Source organism: Leuciscus leuciscus, assembly GCF_965113295.1.
Source record: "Leuciscus leuciscus genome assembly, chromosome: 1".
NCBI classification, from domain to species: Eukaryota; Metazoa; Chordata; class Actinopteri; order Cypriniformes; family Leuciscidae; genus Leuciscus; species Leuciscus leuciscus.
Window position 1 is genome coordinate 2,839,598 of NC_138725.1, and position 21,482 is coordinate 2,861,079.

The 21,482-nt window shown below is 42.2% G+C and overlaps 1 protein-coding gene across 1 annotated transcript; it reads right to left on the minus strand.

Moving 5' to 3' along the window:
* Positions 1-11,087: 11,087 nt before the first annotated feature.
* nol12 (nucleolar protein 12) lies at positions 11,088-21,293 on the minus strand. Its single transcript, XM_082144857.1, has 5 exons — positions 21,131-21,293; positions 19,299-19,404; positions 17,465-17,513; positions 14,641-14,848; positions 11,088-11,407 (listed from the first exon to the last, which is right to left on the minus strand). The coding sequence occupies exons 1-5, from the start codon at positions 21,229-21,231 to the stop codon at positions 11,206-11,208; spliced, it is 666 nt and encodes a 221-aa protein (XP_082000983.1). The 5' UTR covers positions 21,232-21,293; the 3' UTR covers positions 11,088-11,205.
* Between the last annotated feature and the right edge of the window lie 189 nt (positions 21,294-21,482).

Below are 21,482 nucleotides of genomic sequence, written 5' to 3' on the forward strand. Positions count from 1 at the left end.
TGCATGGATGCAGCGCTTTCCCCTTGAGTCAGAAGGGGATGCGCATCCTGAACTACCTTGACGACTGGCTCTTCTTGACCCAGTCGGAGGAAGAATTAATCTCTCACAGATTTGTGCTCCTCCATCTGAAATGCCTATGACTCAGACTTAATTCAACTAAGAGCTCACTGTCTCCCAGCCTGGAAGCGGTTCTAGAGCGCGCTCAGACGGTTCAGCGGCTCACCTCTTCGTTCAGAGCAGGGGGAGATTGAAATTTGGCACTTTTCCATTCCAGTGCTGTGATTGGCTGCTGGATTTAGAGGGACTCATTTGCATGAAGCACACAGTTAGAAGTCTTAAAAGTGTCTTTAAAGTTTAACCAATGCACTTTTCACTTTCCATAGCACCACCAGAATACCTTTGCCAATATTCTAAACAAAGTCCTAACAATTTGGGCATTCATTCATTTGTACATTAGCAGCTGAAATTGTTTAAGATGTTCCATTACAAATAGCTGGCACTGAGAATACTTATTTCTCTGAATAAGATTGTAGTTTTTCGCTGCTAGGGGTTGCTAACCTCTTCAAAACAATAACAAAGGCGTAGATTGATGACGCAGTGAATGATTGTAATCATATAACTTCTTGTCATGCCGATGGATCTAATCATGTTTATGGGGAAATAATGTTTATGGATGAGTGAATGCATTCATGTTTTTGTAACGTGACTGTGGTTTGAATAAGGGTGCGATAGCTAATGAGAGACAGATAATCAGCGCCACACGGGATATAGCCTAAAGAAATGAGGACATTTCCTTTAACTGAACTACCCGCAAGTGCTGAATAAATTACTCTGAACACAGGTCAGTTTATTAGACAAATTAAAAATGTGAGGTAACACAGCGCTGTTTCACTTGGTCCACACTATCCTACTAAACTGCATTTGAGTGTGTTGAAAGTTATAATGTTATTCTATGTGTTAGTTTGTGGGCTGTATGAGACTAGCAGTAAGCTAGATCAACATTAGACTATAGCCTAGTACTGATTATATTCTAACATTTCATCATGTTGAGCTATATAACATTGTTATAAAATTATTCAGAAATGCCTACTCTCAGATATATGAGGCCTACGATTACTTCCTGCTCAGCTACTGTTCGGACGCTCTTGCTTACAGCTCCGCGCTTTGCTCTATCGCTTTTATATTTTATCTTCTATACTTTTATAATTTTAGCTCCTTTTATCACCTAACTTTAACTTCAAATCAGCACAGTGCTCAAACGACAAAGTTTGGATTACTACAAAAACGCAGAATTCTTCTACCCGACCAGCTTACATTCCGGGGAAAGGAAAACACAACTGCCTACAAGGATAAGAGAGAAAATGCCTCTTCTGGAATCTACTTGCTGCACTAACTGCCACAGACTTTTACAAAGGATTGCAGTTCTTGAAACAAAGTTATTTACGGGACCACCAAACCAGACGGAACACACAACAGAGCTTCGTCAGGGACACCCTCAGCATATAGCCGGTGAGTCCCATGAAACTAGTGCTCCTCGACAGGTAGAGAAACAAGCCGATCGACTTACAAATCGATGGCACAAACAGGGAGCGAGACCCAAAGGCACTCGAGACATCAGATTGTCACGAGCCTCACATATTACCGCAGTAGCATCCTCTACCCCAGATACAGCTATGACAAAGATTGCAAAGATTGGTCTCCTACCAACACCTATACATCTTGAGAACAGATTTGAAGTACTAATGAATGTAAATGAGGAACCCCCAAACGTGATGAATGTGATCGAACACAGACTGTATCAGCCAGTAGCTAACACTGATGCTAACTGGCGCTCAAGGTCAAGCAGACAGCGGCACTCAGCTCAGAGTACAGCCGAGCCCAGGACTCTGATAGTGGGGGACTCCATAATCAGAAACATTAGCAGCAGGGATACAACTACATGCTGCCTTCCACAAGCAACAACTTCTGATATAAACAGGGAACTTCAGAACATTCTGATGAAACATAAGACTGCAAATCGACTCATAATTCATGTGGGGAAGAATGACATTCATAAAGAGCAGTCAGAACTCCTTAAGAAGGATTTCAATGAACTTTTTGAAACACTTAAAAAACTGAAAGTTCAGACATTCATCAGTGGACCACTCCCAGCAAGAGGAACAAACAGGTTTTCACGGTTGCTTGGGATTAATACATGGCTGCAAAAAACCTGCAATATAAAAGGAGTAAACTTCATTGACAACTTCAATCTCTTCTGGAGTCAGAGACAACTATTTCATCGGGATGGCCATCACCCAAACAAACTTGGTTCAAGAGTGTTAAAGGACAATATCTACTTCTCCCTCAATCATCCTTCTGCAGTGTGTGCCAATCCACTCAATCAGAACGGCACACACACACCTGGACACAGTATGAATGACCACAGGACTTCACTTCAGATTGGACATGATGTTGACATATCACACAAGGACAATGATAACACCACTGAGCCACAACAACCTCTGCTCACGGACACCATCTCAGCTGAGCCATGCCCACAGAGCTCACCACAGACAGACATATTAGAACTAGACATGTGCCGGTATTCGGTAATGCGATAAATCGCGGTAATGAATATGCACGATATTGTTATCGCGGGCACTTCAAAATACCGTGAAAAATAATAGATCCGAATTTAGATTTTTAGAACGCGCATTATAGCTTATTTTCCATCAACCGCTTAAACAAACACTGCGTATATGCTGCGCGAAACACGTGCGCACTCTGATGTAAACAATCGCCACGTGTATAATAAGCATGCGGCCGGTGCGCACTTCTAGTCTAATGTAAACAGTCCTCACATGGAGAAGCAGCATGGCGGAAGGAGGAACGCCGCCGCCTACAGTCTATGGCCGCCGCCGATCTATCCGGATCCATCCCGCTTCTAAAAGCAGAGCTGCCAACTCGACGCATTCAGCGCGAGACTCCTCACACGCTCACGCCACACATCCGTTTTCTCACGCAGAGAAATATCGCGGAGCAAAGAAGACACGAAGACCGTCAAACAAGACAGAGCAGGTTACTTTTGATATGAAACAGGAGAACAATTGTGTCACAGAACGTTACATTTAAACTATTTAATGACCAGCAGCATGTTAGATGACTAAAACATATAGATAAAGAGGAGTATTTTGCTGAATATGTGCACTGCACTTTTTTACATATTTATTATATTTTTACTTGTGTCATTACATAATTGTTATTATAATGAAAACCACATTATATTTGATTTAATTAGTTATTTGTAACCTTTAATAATACCAGCTGATAGGGCTCTATATGGTTACATAGCATTATGTGATTTTTTTTTTTTTTTCATTGAGAAAAATATAACATGTGGGCTATCTACTGTAGCCTTCCTAATATTTATCCAAAATAAGTCAATATTGAATCAAGATTTAAATCAAATCCCAAGTATTGAATTGAAATCGTTAAATTTGTGTTAAGCAATACAAACAGTAGCCTACCAGTCATTGTACCATGTAATCATTGTAACATGTTGTCACTAAACTTAATAAAATTCAGTTTTGACAATCACAATTACACCTTGTGATGCAAGTTTTATTTTTATTTTTTACATCTCCCCCAAATCCATCTGTTTCTCATGTGCAATTAAAATATCGTGATAATACCGTATACCGTGATAAAAGATCACTCAATTAATCGCAGCATGAAAATGTGATACCGGCACATGCCTAATTAGAACTGCTCCAAGATTCAGCACCCAAGGACGACTTCCTGGAAAACAGCCAGGGAAGCCAGGACAGCATATCACAGCCTCCTATAACACCAGAGCAACAGCCCCTTTCACCAGACACTTTCACCCTCTCGCCAGCAACTCCACTCCTGTGCTTCTCACAGAAAATGGAAGAACTAGTGCATGCTGGAACCAGACTATCACACTCTTTTGCTGCAAGCCCCCAGATATCAACCAAAAAACGTAGGGCACCGCTCCCACCAAAGCCTGCAGGCCCAGCTCACCCTCCCCCTGCCTCTGTGAGAGCTCTTCGGCCTCTGCCACAACGCCAGGGCCCACACCCTCCTCCATCTGCTCGAGGTGAACCAAAAACATCTGATACCAGCTCTCAGTGATGTGTGTCGGGTCCCCGTTTTGATAACAGTAACTTTCTCAAATGTTTACAGAACAAGCGGGAACCCAGTGTGCCTGTATCTTTCTCTATTGCTGTTCTATTACAAGATAGAAAGTCTAAGGCCTTCAATAGCCGTACAGCAAACTCAACTAATCTGGTGCCTATTGCACGTCTAACTAAGATTGGTGTAGGGAAAAAAAGTACGACTGTTAAGTTAGCAATTTTAAACATCCGCTCACTTAAAAATAAATCACTTCTAGTCAACGACTTAATAACCACAAACAACCTGGATTTTATGCTTCTAAATGAAACCTGGCTAGAAGACAGCTGCAGTGCAACAATCCTCAATGAAACAGCCCCTCCTAACTTTACTTTTATGAGTGTCTGCAGAGCTGTTAAGAGAGGTGGGGGTCTAGCTGCTCTTTTTAAAGATATTTATCAATGTAAGCAAATATCATTTGGGAACTACTCGTCTTTCGAATATCTGGGTATTGTATTAAAAGGTGCTCCACGCATTTTACTCATCATTATTTACAGGCCTCCAAAATATTCTCCAGCCTTTGCTGAGGAATTTACAGAACTGTTATCAACAATTACCTCAGAGCTTGACTGTTTTGCCATTGCTGGAGATTTTAACATTCACATAGATAATGCAGAAAACAATATGGCAAAAGAAATCAAAACTGTTTTAAAAACTTTTGATCTGACTCAGCATGTACATGGACCCACACACAATCATGGACACACTCTAGATTTACTTATCAGTAAGGGTCTAAACATTTCATCGATTGTTATTAAGGATGTAGCACTGTCTGATCATTTCTGTATTTTCTTTGATATATTGATCTCTCCTGCCACTGAAGCTAAATCTGTGTCTGTCAAGAAGAGATGCTTAAATGAGAACACTAGTGTACTATTTATGAAGGCTATTTCCTTAACACCAAGCATATCTGCTGACTCTGTTGATTTTCTCCTTGATTCTTTTAACTCAAAAGTTAAAAGTGCAATTGATGATATTGCTCCTGTGAAAGTCAGGAAGAAGAGTGGCAGACAAAAAGCACCTTGGAGAAACTCAACAGCAGTGCAAAATATGAAAAGACAATGCAGAAAAGCAGAGCGCATGTGGCGGAAGACAAAACTTGTAGTCCATTATAACATCTACAAAGACAGCCTTCATGCTTTCAATATGGAACTAGGCAAAGCTAGACAGACTTTTTTCTCAAATATTATAAACTGCAATTTAAACAACACACGCACTCTTTTTGCTACTGTAGAGAGACTGACAAACCCCCCAAGCCAGATTCCCAGTGAAATGCTCTCAAACAGCAAGTGCAGTGAGTTTGCTTCCTTCTTCTCTGACAAAATCAATAATATCAGAAAGGTGATCAGCACATCCTTGAGTTGCTCTGGGGTCAGACAGATCAGACCACCTGAGAAAGTAGTTACTATGTCTGATTTCAATAAAATTGATGGCAAAATTTTGGTAGAAACCGTACAGCACCTTAAAACATCAACATGCGCTCTTGACACACTTCCCACATCTTTTTTTAAAAGTGTGCTAAACAGTTTAGAAGCAGATCTTCTAGAAGTGGTAAATGCCTCACTTCTCTCTGGGAGTTTTCCAAACTCCCTGAAAACTGCAGTTGTCAAGCCCCTCCTGAAAAAGAACAATCTGGATAAGACCATATTAAGCAACTATAGACCGATCTCAAATCTTCCTTTCATAGGCAAGATCATAGAAAAAGTTGTCTTCAATCAGCTGAACAAATTCTTAAGCTCGAATGGATACTTTGACAATTTTCAATCTGGTTTCCGACCGCATCACAGCACAGAGACAGCGCTCATAAAGATAATAAACGATATTCGCTTAAATACTGATTCAGGCAAATTATCAGTGCTGGTACTACTCGACCTCAGTGCTGCATTTGACACTGTCGATCATAACATACTTCTGGACAGGCTGGAAAACTGGGTGGGGCTTTCTGGGATAGTCCTAAAATGGTTCAGGTCATACTTAGATGAGAGAGGTTATTATGTGAGTATAGGAGACCATAAGTCTGAGTGGACATCCATGACATGCGGAGTCCCTCAAGGCTCAATTCTTGCGCCACTCCTGTTCAACCTGTATATGCTCCCAATGAGCCAAATAATGAGAAAGAACCAAATTGCTTACCACAGCTATGCAGACGACACACAGCTGTACTTGGCCCTATCGCCTAACGATTACAGCCCCATTGACTCCCTGTGCCAATGCATTGATGAGGTCAACAGTTGGATGTGTCAAAACTTTCTTCAGTTAAACAAAGATAAAACTGAAGTCATTGCATTTGGAAACAAAGATGAAGTTCTCAAGGTGAACGCATACCTTCACTCCAGGGGTCAAACAACTAAAAATCAAGTCAGGAATCTTGGTGTGACACTAGAGTCAGACCTTAGTTTCAGTAGTCATGTCAAAGCAATAACTAAATCAGCATACTATCATCTGAAAAATATTGCAAGAATTAGATGCTTTGTTTCCAGACAAGACTTAGAGAAACTTGTGCATGCTTTCATCACCAGCAGGGTGGATTATTGTAATGGACTCCTCACTGGCCTTCCCAAAAAGACCATAAGACAGTTGCAGCTCATACAGAACGCTGCCGCTAGGATTCTGAGCAGAACCAGAAAATATGAACATATCACACCAGTCCTCAGGTCTTTACACTGGCTCCCAGTTAGATTTAGGATTGATTTTAAAGTATTATTACTGGTATATAAATCATTCAATGGCCTAGGACCTCAATACATTGCAGATATGCTCACTGAATATAAACCCAACAGATCACTGATCATTAGGATCATATCAGCTAGAAATACCAAGGGTTCACTCTAAGCATGGTGAGTCTGCTTTTAGCTATTATGCCAGCCGCAGCTGGAACCAGCTTCCAGAAGAGATCAGATGTGCTCCTACAGTGGTCACATTCAAATCCAGACTCAAAACACTTTTGTTTAGCTATGCATTTACTGAATGAGCACTGTGCCACTGTTCGTCCGACTGTACTGTACTGTATTTCATTTTATTTTTCTAAACTGTTTTAATTATTCTTATTTCTTTTTATTATTTTTATTTCTTCTATGTAAAGCACTTTGAATTGCCATTGTGTATGAAATGTGCTATATAAATAAACTTGCCTTGCCTTGCCTACGATTAATCAGATGCAAATAGAGATATAAAACCAGTCCTAATTGAAAGAGAACAAGTTGACAAAAATATTGAATCCAAAATTGGGTGATAATATAGCATAACAAGTGATTTATAAGCAATTTTTTTGTAGGCCCGTCATTTTTGACCGGGAACACCATAAGTGTAGTAACATGGTGACAAAAGCTCAACGTTTGAGATGCTAACGGACTTTTTCGAAGACACTTAACCATTTCTATAAAGTAAATATTCCACAGAAGCGTGTCAATTACAAGTAAGACAAGTGTCAAGAACAGTTGTGTGTATTATTTGTGTGATTCTAGAGGCTAAACTCACCTGAAAGCAGTGAAAACAACAGCGAGAAACGGAGTTTTGCTGACAGTTGGAGATGGGTCTGTCTGCGGACTGCAAGAGAGGGGAGTAACTTGAAGTGGGCGTAACTTGAAGTTGTCCAAATCACACAGAACCACACGATATGTCAAATTCTATTGGACAGTTGCAGTAGTGCGGTGCCGCGCCGTTTCCATGGCAACTCATCTCCGCTCCAGTGTTTGGAGCGGGTTTGAAGGCGACTCGTGTGTTCACATAGCCTGGGAAAACCCAGACTACTTCCGGCGAATTTTAATTCTCTCTCCAGGATAGTCTGGAGAAGAGCCCATTCAAACTCATTTCTGTGCCGCCGAAATCGCGGCACCAATCAGAAACGTTTGGGGAGGGATTTACATGATGACGACAGCGCTGCGACGCTGAAGGAGCCGTGGAACATCACTCGTTCGAATCATAGACAGTAGACATTAAACAATTCCCCATCATAAGTACACATTGATGGCCTAAGACACGAAACGAGCGGTTTGTGTGAGAAAACGAACAGTTTTATATAGTTTTTAGCTCTTATACACAGCCATGTCCAAGTGATCTGAGGGCGCGCGCGCATCCTGGTGTGTGACGTGTACGCAGACTGGTGCATAGATACACTAGATGTCGCCTTGTCTACGGCAGTTCATTGGAACGAATGTCTTTAAGGCGACATCTAGTGTATATATCTATGCACCAGTCTGCGTACACGTCACACACCAGGATGCGCGCGCGCCCTCAATCACTTGGACATGGCTGTGTATAAGAGCTAAAAACGATATAAATACTGTTCGTTTTCTAACACAAACCGCTCGTTTCGTGTCTTAGGCCATCAATGTGTACTTACGATGGGGAATTGTTTAATTTGGACGATGGGGAATTGTTTTAATTTGGACTCTGTGCATGCTCTTTGAGACAGTGACCATAGACCTGCATTATATGACTGACAGACAAGAACGGTTTGACCTAAAAATATCAAAATTTAAACTACTGCGGAAAAAAAGACACCTACATCTTGGATGCCCTTGAGGTAAGCTAAAACATACCAAAATTTAATTTCAAAGTGAACTATCGCTTTAAAACCGGAGCAAAGAACAACACTCGAAGCATACATCGATCTGATTGGTTTTATGACTATCCAATTGCGCCCAGTGGAATTTGAGCTACGTCAGTTGGTGACGCCCCTTTGGAAATGATTTGTCTACATAGCTTCGCCAGACCCTATACTCAGTTTCAACTGAGAAGGGTCTGGTTTTAACCAGGCTAGTGTTCACATGCACGCACATTAAAACGCGTCAAAGTCACACAGCATTTACAAACATAAACATCTAGAATTAGAACATTACTTAAAAATCTCATTATTAAATCATGAATTTAAAACACATTTTGAAGTTATATGACCCATTCGTGCAAATTACCACTCCTGCACGTGATAGTGGGACAACTGTGGCTTTTTATAATTTCAGATTTTTTTTTATTGTTGTTTTTATGAACACTCAAGCCCCATATTTCATTTGAACGTGTGCTAAAAATGCTCATAGGCAGTATTTTTTATACCACCAACACTTTGCTTTTGATATTGCTACAGCTATTAGGTCAGTTTCACCATTTTTTTTATTCTGTGCTTTCAGATTCTTTTTAACTGTGAAAATTAATTTAAACAAAAATACATTTATAAATTAAAGATGTCCTGTAAGTGCTAAGAAACACGTTGACCGACTATCGGTCAACGTGTTTCTTAGCTATCGGTCGACTATCGGTCTATCGACTATCGGTCGACTGACTACCGACTATATGTGCCGACGGTGGCCCAGCCGCGGAAAACCGCCGGTGGCGTACGTGCCACCCAAAAAACGCGGGCAGACCGACGGGATTTTCAGATTGGTCGGGTTGCCGATGGTGTGCTGCTGGAGGTCCGACCGTGCCAAGCCGCTGACTTTGTGCCGCCCAAAAAACGCTGGTGGACCGCCAGGTCATTGTAAACTGGGTTATGGTTACAGTTATTATATTAATTATTACTGTTATCATTATAGTTAAAGGTAATAATAATATTACTGTTATCATTATAGTTAAAGGTTATTATAGTTATTGTTACAGTTATCAAAGGTTATTATAGTTAAGGCTATAATAACCTTTCACACCGGACGCGTAACTAAAAAGCGAAACGAAAAAGCGAATAGTTCACGTCAAACCCAGCTAACACAAATACATGACTGTTACGTAACTGCAACGTAATCTGGTGATCAAACTTTCGTCGTGGCAAAAGTGAAATTCCTGGATCCGTAAACATCCAGTACGAGCAAGCAACGTTGTAGTTACGTTGTCAATTAGTAAAGTCATGACATGACCAAAAAGTAAGAATACATTACGTAACGGTTACGTCGTGTGTGAAGCCCAATTTATACTTCTGCGTCGAACTAACGCCGTAGCTACGTCAAAGGCTGTGTGTAGCGCGCGTACCCTTCGGCATACCCTGACGTGCACCTCTCCAAAAATGGAAAAACGCGTCAACTCTACGCGGATGCAAGCGCTGTGATTGGTCTGCTAGGACCGCTCCCTCGGGTTTCACATGCTCTCTCTGCACGCGTGAACGCGGACAACGACGCAGAAGTATAAATTAAAACCAACGCGTTGCCTACAGCGTAGTCATTCATGCGTAGGTCCGACGCAGAAGTATAAATCAGCCTTTAGCTTGGAAACCATTCACATCAGCCGCGACGCGAATTTGCGATGTCTGTGACGTTCAGAGATTCAACATTCCAAAACTTTCGCGCCGACAGCTGAGAAAACACTTCATCATCATCATCCAGTGAAGACGAGCTTTTCGTTTTCTTTAAAAGACAGAAAAGAAGGTTTTGGGTGCAGCCAATCTTACAGAACAGAGAGTCTGAAGGGGAGTATGCTAATGTCCACTCTTAGTTTCCTTTTCTCTCATAGGTGTCCCTGAGGTTTTTCCAGTTTTTTTGCGTCTTCAACTAAACACAGTGCGTTTTGTAATGTCAATACACATTACATGTAACACACGAAGTAACAAGTTAAAATCATTCGACTAGAAACTGTAGATATCACACAAAGAATGCATAGTAGACTAAAAGCAGCCCTAAATAGTCTCACTACATTTTGTTACATGTTCAAAGTAAACACGGTCTCTGTCTCTATCTTTGATGATAATAGTGTTAGCTTTCTATCCCAGATGTAGTTTAGCCCGCTAGCCTACACAGCACAGGACTATACAACGACTAAAACTATCACACAACACACTCACAGTCGTGATAACCGAGTTGGTTGGCAATGCTACGCCACACATTGTCTTTCAAATCGTTGTCCTTGTAGTTTGTTATTACAGTATAGTTAGTTATCGTTACAGTTATGGTTCCGGTTGTGAACTTGCCTAATGTGGGAATGAGAGTTTGACACTGTAGCATGAAAAGTTTATTTTTTAATGTCCGTTTAAAGTATCAACATGTAAAAACACAAACACACAGAACGGCGAGAGTTCATGAGTGTGGCGCATCAGTCGCTCCACGAGTCTGCCGTTCATCAGTCCTGATGCCGCTCGTTCCGGCCCGTCTGTCTGCGTCTCTGAGCTTTGGTGCTTCTGCCCTGACGGAGCTTGTTGTCTTGCGCTGACGCCGACTTCCTGTCGCTCTGACGGTTTCTGCGCCTCATTTCCTTTTTGGACCTTCGCTTGGTGCTCTTCTGTTTAGTGAGGCTGTTGAGTGACGCTGTGAGGCTCTGGATCCTGCAGAATCACACACACGACAAATCTGAATCATCTGAATCACTGATTCAATGAATCACTGACTCATTCAAAGAGCTTTACAACACGATCTGAATCTGATGATAATTATTTACTTCTGTGGCAAGTAGTCGTGTAATCAGCGGGATAATGTACATCAGGCCGGTTGTTCTCTCAGAATAAACCCCCTTCAGGGGTGTGTGTGTGTGTGTGTTTGTTATCTCAAAATAAACCCCCTTCTGGTGTGTGTGCGTGTGTGCGTGTTCTCTCAGAATAACCCCACTTCTGGTGTGTGTGTGTGTGTTATCTCAGAATAAACCCCCTTCAGGTGTGTGTGTGTGTGTGTGTGTGTGTGTGTGTGTGTGTGTGTGTGTGTGTGTTATCTCAGAATAACCCCACTTCTGGCGTGTGTATGTGTGTGTATGTTATCTCAGAATAAACCCCCTTCAGGTGTGTGTGTGTGTGTGTGTGTGTGTGTGTGTGTGTGTGTGTGTGTTATCTCAGAATAACCACACTTCTGGCATATGTGTGTGTGTTATCTCAGAATAACCCCCCATCTGGTGTGTGTGTGTGTTATCTCAGAATAAACACCCCTCAGGTGTTTGTGTGTGTGTGTGTGTGTGTGTGTGTGTGTGTGTGTGTGTGTGTGTGTGTGTGTGTGTGTGTGTGTGTGTGTGTGTGTTTGTGTGTCAGTGTTATAGTCGAGTCACCAACTGTCGAGTCCGAGTCGAGTCTCGAGTCCTCAGTGTTCGAGTCCGAGTCACCAAAGAAGAGTCCGAGTCGAGTCACCATTACCTGAGTTCGAGTCCGAGTCGAGTCTCGAGTCCTCAGTGTTTGAGTCCGAGTCGAGTCATCAAGTCTGTGTTATATTTCAAGACTGCCTACATTTCTCCACTCTGACACCTTTAAAGAGCTGACATAATTGTAAAAGAGGGTCTACATTAAACAAAAATGACACCACTGTGTTAAAAAAAAAATTATTTCAATAATGTAGGCTATTATTAGCCTAAATGTTGAAATAAACTTTAACAATGCTGTAGAAGTGCAGTTTATTAATAGTAAATGTTAACTAATGTAGTTAACTAGAGTTTAATAAATGGAACATTATTGTAAAGTGTTACAGATTTGTTATACACCGATTCAGACTCGTGAATTCAGTGTTGGACAGATGGACAGTTGTTTTAACCATTCCATTAAAGTGAGTCGGTTCAAAGGAGTCATTAGTTCGCGAATCGGACGTGTCATTAATGGACGTGTAGCCTACAGCACGCGTTGTGTGATTATCTCGGCAGTTTAGGACATCGCACAAGATTTGTGTCAACACAGAAAACATTTCATCACTGGATAGGTTTTTTCGTTTATTGAAATTGTTGTTTATGTCAGCTGAATGTGCGGAACGCTTTTCAGAGAAGATAAGGCAAACGTTTTTTTTTTTTTTTATAATTCACACCCCGCGGTAATTAAGGAGAAAAAAAATCTCAGAATGCTCCACGTGAAACTTCATTCTTTCGACCTTTTACTATCGTGTCAATTGATTTTGATTTAATATGCGCGAGGGAGAGGGAGCAAGACAGCGCTCGTGTTGTTTGAAGATGGTGAGTGCGCGCGCGGCCGGGGCTTTCTCTCTGCTCGTTCTTATATGCGGGAAAAAAGAGATCCCGGCCGGTCTTGGAGCCCGAAACAGGAAAAGTGTAACATCTTAAATCAAAATGTTATTACCTATTTGGTCAGAAACTTCATCCAACGTCATTCATTTGATGAATGCTCAAGTCCAATTTTATATATCCTCGAGTCTGAGTCCAAGCACGAGTCATTAGTCCGCGAGTCCAAGTCAAGTCACGAGTCCAGAGAATAGAGTCTCGAGTCGGACTCGAGTACTCCATCACTGGTGTGTGTTATCTCAGAATAAACCCCACTTCTGGCGCGCGCGCGTGTGTGTGTGTTATCTCAGAATAAACCCCACTTCTGGCGCGTGTGTGTGTGTGTTATCTCAGAATAAACCCCCCCCAGGTGTTTGTGTGTGTGTGTGTTATCTCAGAATAAACCCCTTCTGGCGTGGGTGTGTGTGTGTGTGTGTTTGTGTGTTATCTCAGAATAAACACCCCTCAGGTGTTTGTGTGTGTGCGTGTTATCTCAGAATAAATCCCTTCAGGTGTGTGTGTGTGTTATCTCAGAATAAACCCCACTTCTGGCGCGTGTGTGTGTGTGTTATCTCAGAATAAACACCCCTCAGGTGTTTGTGTGTGTGTGTGTGTGTGTGTGTGTGTGTTATCTCAGAATAAACCCCTTCTGGCGTGGGTGTGTGTGTGTTTGTGTGTTATCTCAGAATAAACACCCCTCAGGTGTTTGTGTGTGTGTGTGTTATCTCAGAATAAACCCCTTCTGGCGTGGGTGTGTGTGTTTGTGTGTTATCTCAGAATAAACACCCCTCAGGTGTTTGTGTGTGTGCGTGTTATCTCAGAATAAATCCCTTCAGGTGTGTGTGTGTGTAATCTCAGAATAAACCCCACTTCTGGCGCGTGTGTGTGTGTGTTATCTCAGAATAAACACCCCTCAGGTGTTTGTGTGTGTGTGTGTGTGTGTGTGTGTGTGTGTGTGTTATCTCAGAATAAACCCCTTCTGGCGTGGGTGTGTGTGTGTTTGTGTGTTATCTCAGAATAAACACCCCTCAGGTGTTTGTGTGTGTGTGTTATCTCAGAATAAATCCCTTCAGGTGTGTGTGTGTGTGTGTGTGTGTGTGTTATCTCAGAATAAACCCCACTTCTGGCGTGTGTGTGTGTGTTTGTTATCTCAGAATAACCCATCTGGTGTGTGTGTGTGTTATCTCAGAATAAATCCCTTCAGGTGTGTGTGTGTGTGTGTGTGTGTGTGTTATCTCAGAATAAACCCCACTTCTGGCGTGTGTGTGTGTGTTTGTTATCTCAGAATAACCCATCTGGTGTGTGTGTGTGTGTGTTATCTCAGAATAAATCCCTTCAGGTGTGTGTGTGTGTGTGTGTGTGTGTTATCTCAGAATAAACCCCACTTCTGGTGTGTGTGTGTGTGTGTTATCTCAGAATAAACCCCTTCAGGTGTGTGTGTGTGTGTGTGTGTGTGTGTGTGTGTGTGTGTGTGTGTGTGTCCTGATCACCCTGTCGGGTTTATTCCGAGATAATAACCGACTGGATGTACATTATTACTTGTGTGTAAAGCGTTAGACCTGATAGAAAGCGAATGATGACAGTGATCAGTCATACTTCTTGGACAGCAGGGGGTTTCCGGCGACCTTGGGGAGGGCTGTCGTCTTCTCCTCGCCGTCCTGCTCTTCTCTCGGCGGATCCAGCATTCTGCCTGCTGATAGGTCGAGGTCGCTGATGGTCGTCACGGTGACGGTGTGGTTGGGATGATCGTACTGAACGCTCTCCGTCGTGGCCGTGATCACGTCCTCCAGCTCGTCTGCCTCGTCTAAACACACACACACACACACACACACACACACACACACACAGGGCTTGAATATTGCCAACGAAATGCACGTTTCTTAAGTATTTTGTTGAACATCAGTAAGTGTAACAAAATAAAACGTTGGACACATGTTTATCACATAATTACTATAAAGGATTGTAAAACTGTCAAACTAAACGTTTATTATTATTATACTAAAACATTATTTTCAGGAAAAGCTCTTTTAATTTCTGATCACCAATACAGAACCGAGAACGGTTTCTGTCGGACACGCTGGACACGGAGAACCGATGAGCTGGAGAGACTGCGCATGCGTGATCGCACCGTCTCTGAGCCGAACTTTCACTTGAACTGATGCTGTGCTGAGACATGAGCACGGGTGAACCGAGGACTTAAATGAGGGGCCGAATTCAGCGAAATGTACGTTTATTTAATAACAAATCAAATCAAATTGATGGAGACCAGTTTATTCACTTATCGCCTGTACACTGTACAGGGTTCATTTGCAAAAGGTAAATGTAAGAAACTTATCCAAGATGATTATGACGCTGATTATTATTATTTAACTGCAGTTATGATTACAAATGCCTTTATTTGAATGTATTTTTATCCGCCGGGATGATGGAACTGACGTCATTGCGTGAGGACGTAAAAGAACTGGTGAACCGGTTCATTGAAACGAACTGCCCGAAAGAACCAGTTCGCGGAAAAGAACCGGACTTCCCATCACACACTGAGTGAACTCAGCGCAGGACCAGACACAGAGAGGGTTGAGGAAAGCAGCGGAGCTGAACCGTCACACTTATTCATTTGTGGATGTTAACTGAATCTGTAAGTCAGCTTCACCGTTTACTTCTGAATATTATATTTCATTCTGGTACGCTTAACGTTATCGCTACTGTGTAATAGTAGCCTATGCTATTCACCAACTAAACATATCCTATTCAATGCGTTCACATTTGTAGTAGCCTATTCACAAACTGTTTGCTCAAGCGTAGCGTTTTCTCGGAGTTCACTGTGTAGTCTGCTCCCTCAATCGTGCAGTTTTCAATTTTCCATATTTATTTTATGTCATTATGTCAGTATCAATACTACAAACACAGCTGGCTAGCCCCCTAAACCGGCGTCATAGTGTCGACCCCAGGATTAATCTGCATTTCATTTAGTCAGGACTAAAAGACTATCCTGTGTAATTTTACATTTGATTACTTTATTCAGTTTCTGTAGTATTTCTGAATACCAGTGTTAGACCAACACAAACACTTTACTTTTTATTTCTCTTTTTATTTTTCACTTTATTCTATTGTATTTATTTTTGCTACTTTTTTCAATTTAAATTAAGGATTGAAATCAAACTCTAAACAACAAAATGACCCCATTGTAAAAACACATAGAGTGAGCAAACATGTAGGTGAAATGTAATAAAAAAAAATGTCTAAAATAAAATCCCCCCATAAGAATAAACCTAAGGGGGAATTCCCAAAACACAATTCAGGCCATCCTTAAAAATATTCTTGTTTGCCGTAACCCGACCGACCCTGTCAATTTAGTACCGACCCAATTATTTATTTTTTTTCCCTTTTAGTCCGACCGACTTGCCGGTTGTAAACTTGCGTTAAGACCGACCGATTTTTTTTTTAACTCTTAAAACAACTAATACAAATGCAATAAAATAATATTAGTTATTAAGTATTGTGAAGTATTGCCTAGACCTACATACAAACATAAGCTACGTTCTTTCTTTTAAATAAAAACCCGTGGCGCGTCATCTATGATTATGTTTACACCATTGGTTAACGCATCACACTACAGCCTGCAAGCTAAGTTCGCTTCGTTTCATTCACTGTCAACGGTTCGCGCTTGGTAATGATGGCTGCGGCTTTACTCTAAAGATTATTTCATTTTTATATGTTGTTGAATATGGTTTATTAAAAAATAAACATGCGAGAGCGTGTTTTAGTCAGATATGACGACGCTACTGCAACACACTCGCCGCAGATGAGAAGCTGCATCAACGTACAAACTATCGCAAATCAAAGTGAAAGTAAGTCGCAGACGCTTAACACACAATCGTCTTCATTAAATGTAAAGAAACGAAATGATCTTACCAGGGCTGTTTCCGCTTTCTCTTATTGCGGGCTTTGATTCAGAAATTTTAGCTAATGATCAATAAAATAATGTATCTCGTGGCTTTCGGTGACGTGCACTCCATTAAATCTGCATATAGCGGGAATTGAAGATCGGATTTATATCAGCAAAAAAACAACAACACACATTTATGTAACCAGGTGTAAATGGAATCGTTTTGATAAATCAGATTGGAATCCCATCTGAGAAAACGCATGAAGTGGCCTAGTGTAAACAGCCCCTAGACATAGGTGAAAAATGTATCCCGACCCGACCCCGATTTTTTTTTTTAAAAATAAAAAAAATAAACTTTTTTATATTATTTTTTTTATATATAAAAAAATATAGACCTACCTACCGCCCCTTTTTTTCTTTTTTTTTGCTGTTACTGCAAACCAAAATATTTTTAAGGATGGCCTCAGGCCCGGACACACACACATATATAGATGTGTCACATGACCTCTGACCTCACACACGCGTGACACTCACCCAGAGCCTGTCGGCGCTCCATCAGCATCTTCAGATACTCTCTGTGTCTCTGGAGGAGGAACATCAACATCATCATCATCATCATTTTCTTCATCAGCATCACACACACTCATCACACACACACATTCTCCTCATCTCACACACACACACCTCCTCTCTGACGCGCTTCTGCTCCTCCTTCAGTTTGCTCATCACACTCACACACACCTCCTCTCTGACGCGCTTCTGCTCCTCCTTCAGTTTGCTCCTCATCACACACACACACACACCTCCTCTCTGACGCGCTTCTGCTCCTCCTTCAGTTTGCTCCTCATCACACACACAAACACACCCTCTCTGACGCGCTTCTGCTCCTCCTTCAGTTTGCTCCTCATCACACATACACCCTCTCTGACGCGCTTCTGCTCCTCCTTCAGTTTGCTCCTCATCACACACACACACACACACCTCCTCTCTGACGCGCTTCTGCTCCTCCTTCAGTTTGCTCCTCATCACACACACACACCTCCTCTCTGACGCGCTTCTGCTCCTCCTTCAGTTTGCTCCTCATCACACACACACCCTCTCTGACGCGCTTCTGCTCCTCCTTCAGTTTGCTCCTCATCACACACACACACCTCCTCTCTGACGCACTTCTGCTCCTCCTTCAGTTTGCTCCTCATCACACACACACACCCTCTCTGACACACTTCTGCTCCTCCTTCAGTTTGCTCTTCATCACACACACACACACACACACCCCTCCTCTCTGACGCGCTTCTGCTCCTCCTTCAGTTGGCTCCTCATCTCTCTCACACACACACACACCTCCTCTCTGACGTGCTTCTGTTCCTCCTTCAGTTTGCTCCTCATCACACACACAAACACACCCTCTCTGACGCGCTTCTGCTCCTCCTTCAGTTTGCTCCTCATCACACACACACACACACACACACCTCCTCTCTGACGCGCTTCTGCTCCTCCTTCAGTTTGCTCCTCATCACACACACACACACACCTCCTCTCTGACGCGCTTCTGCTCCTCCTTCAGTTTGCTCCTCATCACACACACAAACACACCTCCTCTCTGACGCGCTTCTGCTCCTCCTTCAGTTTGCTCCTCATCACACACACACACACACACACCTCCTCTCTGACACACTTCTGCTCCTCCTTCAGTTTGCTCCTCATCTCTCTCACACACACACCTCTCTGACGCGCTTCTGCTCCTCCTTCAGTTTGCTCCTCATCACACACACACACACCTCCTCTCTGACGTGCTTCTGTTCCTCCTTCAGTTTGCTCCTCATCAAACACACACACCTCCTCTCTGACGTGCTTCTGCTCCTCCTTCAGTTGGCTCCTCATCTCTCTCTCACACACACACCTCCTCTCTGACACACTTCTGCTCCTCCTTCAGTTTGCTCCTCATCAAACACACACACACACACACCTCCTCTCTGACGCGCTTCTGCTCCTCCTTCAGTTTGCTCATCACACTCACACACACACACACAAACACACCTCCTCTCTGACACACTTCTGCTCCTCCTTCAGTTGGCTCCTCATCTCTCTCACACACACACACCTCCTCTCTGACGTGCTTCTGTTCCTCCTTCAGTTTGCTCCTCATCACACACACACAGACCTCCTCTCTGACGTGCTTCTGCTCCTTCAGTTTGCTCCTCATCACACACACACTCACACACACACACACACACACCTCCTCTGACGCGCTTCTGCTCCTCCTTCAGTTTGCTCCTCATCACACACACACACACACACACACACACCTCCTCTCTGACGCGCTTCTGCTCCTCCTTCAGTTTGCTCCTCATCACACACACATACACACCTCCTCTCTGACACGCTTCTGCTCCTCCTTCAGTTTGCTCCTCATCTCCTCCAGCGCTGCTTTCCGACGCTCCAGCTTCCTCTTGTGGAAACCCGTCAGGAAATCCCTGACACACACACACACACACCTTTAGACAGCAACTCAATATCCAATCCACCTTTATTTATAAAGCACCTTAAAAACAACACTGTTGACCAAAGTGCTGAACACAGTCTACAAATAAACAATAACATACAACAGAGGCGCAATAATAAAACAATAAATAACTTAAATAAATGCAACAGTAATACAAAACTGAAAATCAACCCTCAAACTGAGTTAAAAGCCAAAGAAAATAAATGAGTTTTAAGACGGGATTTAAAAACAGGAAGAGACTCAATCAGTCTGATGTGCAAAGGCAGCTCATTCCAGAGTCTCGGAGCTGCCACGGCAAACGCACGGTCACCTCTGGATTTACGTTTGGTCTTGGGGACGACCAGCAGTGCCTGGTCAGCTGACCGGAGCGAACGAAAGGGGGTGTAGGGCACGAGCAGATCAGACAGGTACTGGGGGGCCAGGCCATACAGACATTTAAAAACAAATAAAAGAATTTTAAAATCAGTGCGAAAGTGCACAGGAAGCCAGTGGAGGGATTGGAGGATGGGTGAGATATGGTCAAATTTTCGAGTTCCAGTTAAAAGACGAGCAGCTGCATTTTGGACTAGTTGTAATCGTGCCATAAGTGATTTACTAAGACCAGTGTAAAGTGCATTGCAATAATCTAAATGAGTGGTGATAAAAGCATGGATTAAAATTTCTAAATCATGTCGAGATAAAACCGGTTTTATTTTGACTAGTTGCCTCAGCTGGAAGAAGCTGGTCTTCACCACTGCACTAATCTGGGCATCAAGTTTTAAACGACCGTCCAACTTGACTCCCAGGTTTGTAACCACAGGGCTAATGTCTCGGGTTAGACAACCCAGGTCAACAGGAACCGCAGCAGCTGAGTCACTAGGAGCAAGTAACACAAACTCAGTTTTGCTCTCATTTAAATACAAAAAATTCATAGCCATCCATGCTTTCACTTCATTCAGACACTCTAAAAGGGTTTTTGACTGACTTAGCGGCACATATATTTGGCAGTCGTCAGCATAAAAATGGAACGAAACATTGTGACTTCTGAGGATTGACCCAAGAGGCAGCAGGTACATTGAAAAAAGTAGCGGCCCAAGGACAGACCCTTGAGGAACTCCGCACGACAGAGGAGCCGAAGAGGACACAGCATCACTGAAAAACTTCTGCCTTCCAAATAGGACATAATCTAGGCTTGTACAATATACAAACACACACACACATTTACACAGCAACTCTGTGTGTATATACTGTGACATTACACCTTTACACAGCAACTCAGCGTGTGTGCGTGTGTGTGTATGTGTGTATGTATTTATGTATATGTATATGTATATATATATATATATATATATATATATATATATATATATATATATATATATATATATATATATATGTATGTATATATATATATATATATATATATATATATATATATATATATATATATATATATATATACACTGTGACATTATATATACACACACTGCGTGCGTGTGTATATATACTGTGACATTATACACACGTGTATGTGTGTGTGTGTGTGTGTGTGTATGTATGTTATTGTTTGTTTGTGTGTGTTATGCATAAGTATTGATGTATGGGTATACATTAATGCCACAGTATTTAATCCACACAAATACACTGATTTACTGCTGCTGTGTAATTCGGTTTTTAAACCCTCTCAATAATTAAAGTGCTGAATAAATTTCACTTACTGTCTGTCTTGATCATCGAACATCAGCACACATTTACGCTGCTTCTGTTTCCCTCCACTTTTAAACTTTGAGTTCTGCTTTAATTTGCTGGTTTTCGCCATTTCCCATCAGTTTCACTAAACACGTGTGACGCGCTGCTCAACTTCCGCTTCTGGGGAAGCTGCCGGAAGTGCCAAAATAAAGGTCCTCCACAGAACGCGCATCGAAAAATTAAAGTCCTCCTGAAGAAAAGCGTTTCACGTTTGTGGTCATTTATACGCTAGTGTATGTATCGAGAAAAAACCCCTAATATTGTCGACTTCATCTCGTTCACACTAGTGATGGGAGAGACGAAGCTTTTCAAAGCATCGAA

Excerpts from the sequence above, each read along its gene's own strand:
- nol12 (XM_082144857.1), bottom strand. The coding sequence starts at position 21,231 with ATGGCGAAAACCAGCAAATTAAAGCAGAACTCAAAGTTTAAAAGTGGA. Across the intron at positions 19,405-21,130 it reads TTCGATGATCAAGACAGACA|GGATTTCCTGACGGGTTTCC; the intron begins GTAAGTGAAATT and ends TGTGTGTGTCAG. Across the intron at positions 11,408-14,640 it reads AACCCCCTGCTGTCCAAGAA|GATCCAGAGCCTCACAGCGT; the intron begins GTATGACTGATC and ends GTGATTCTGCAG.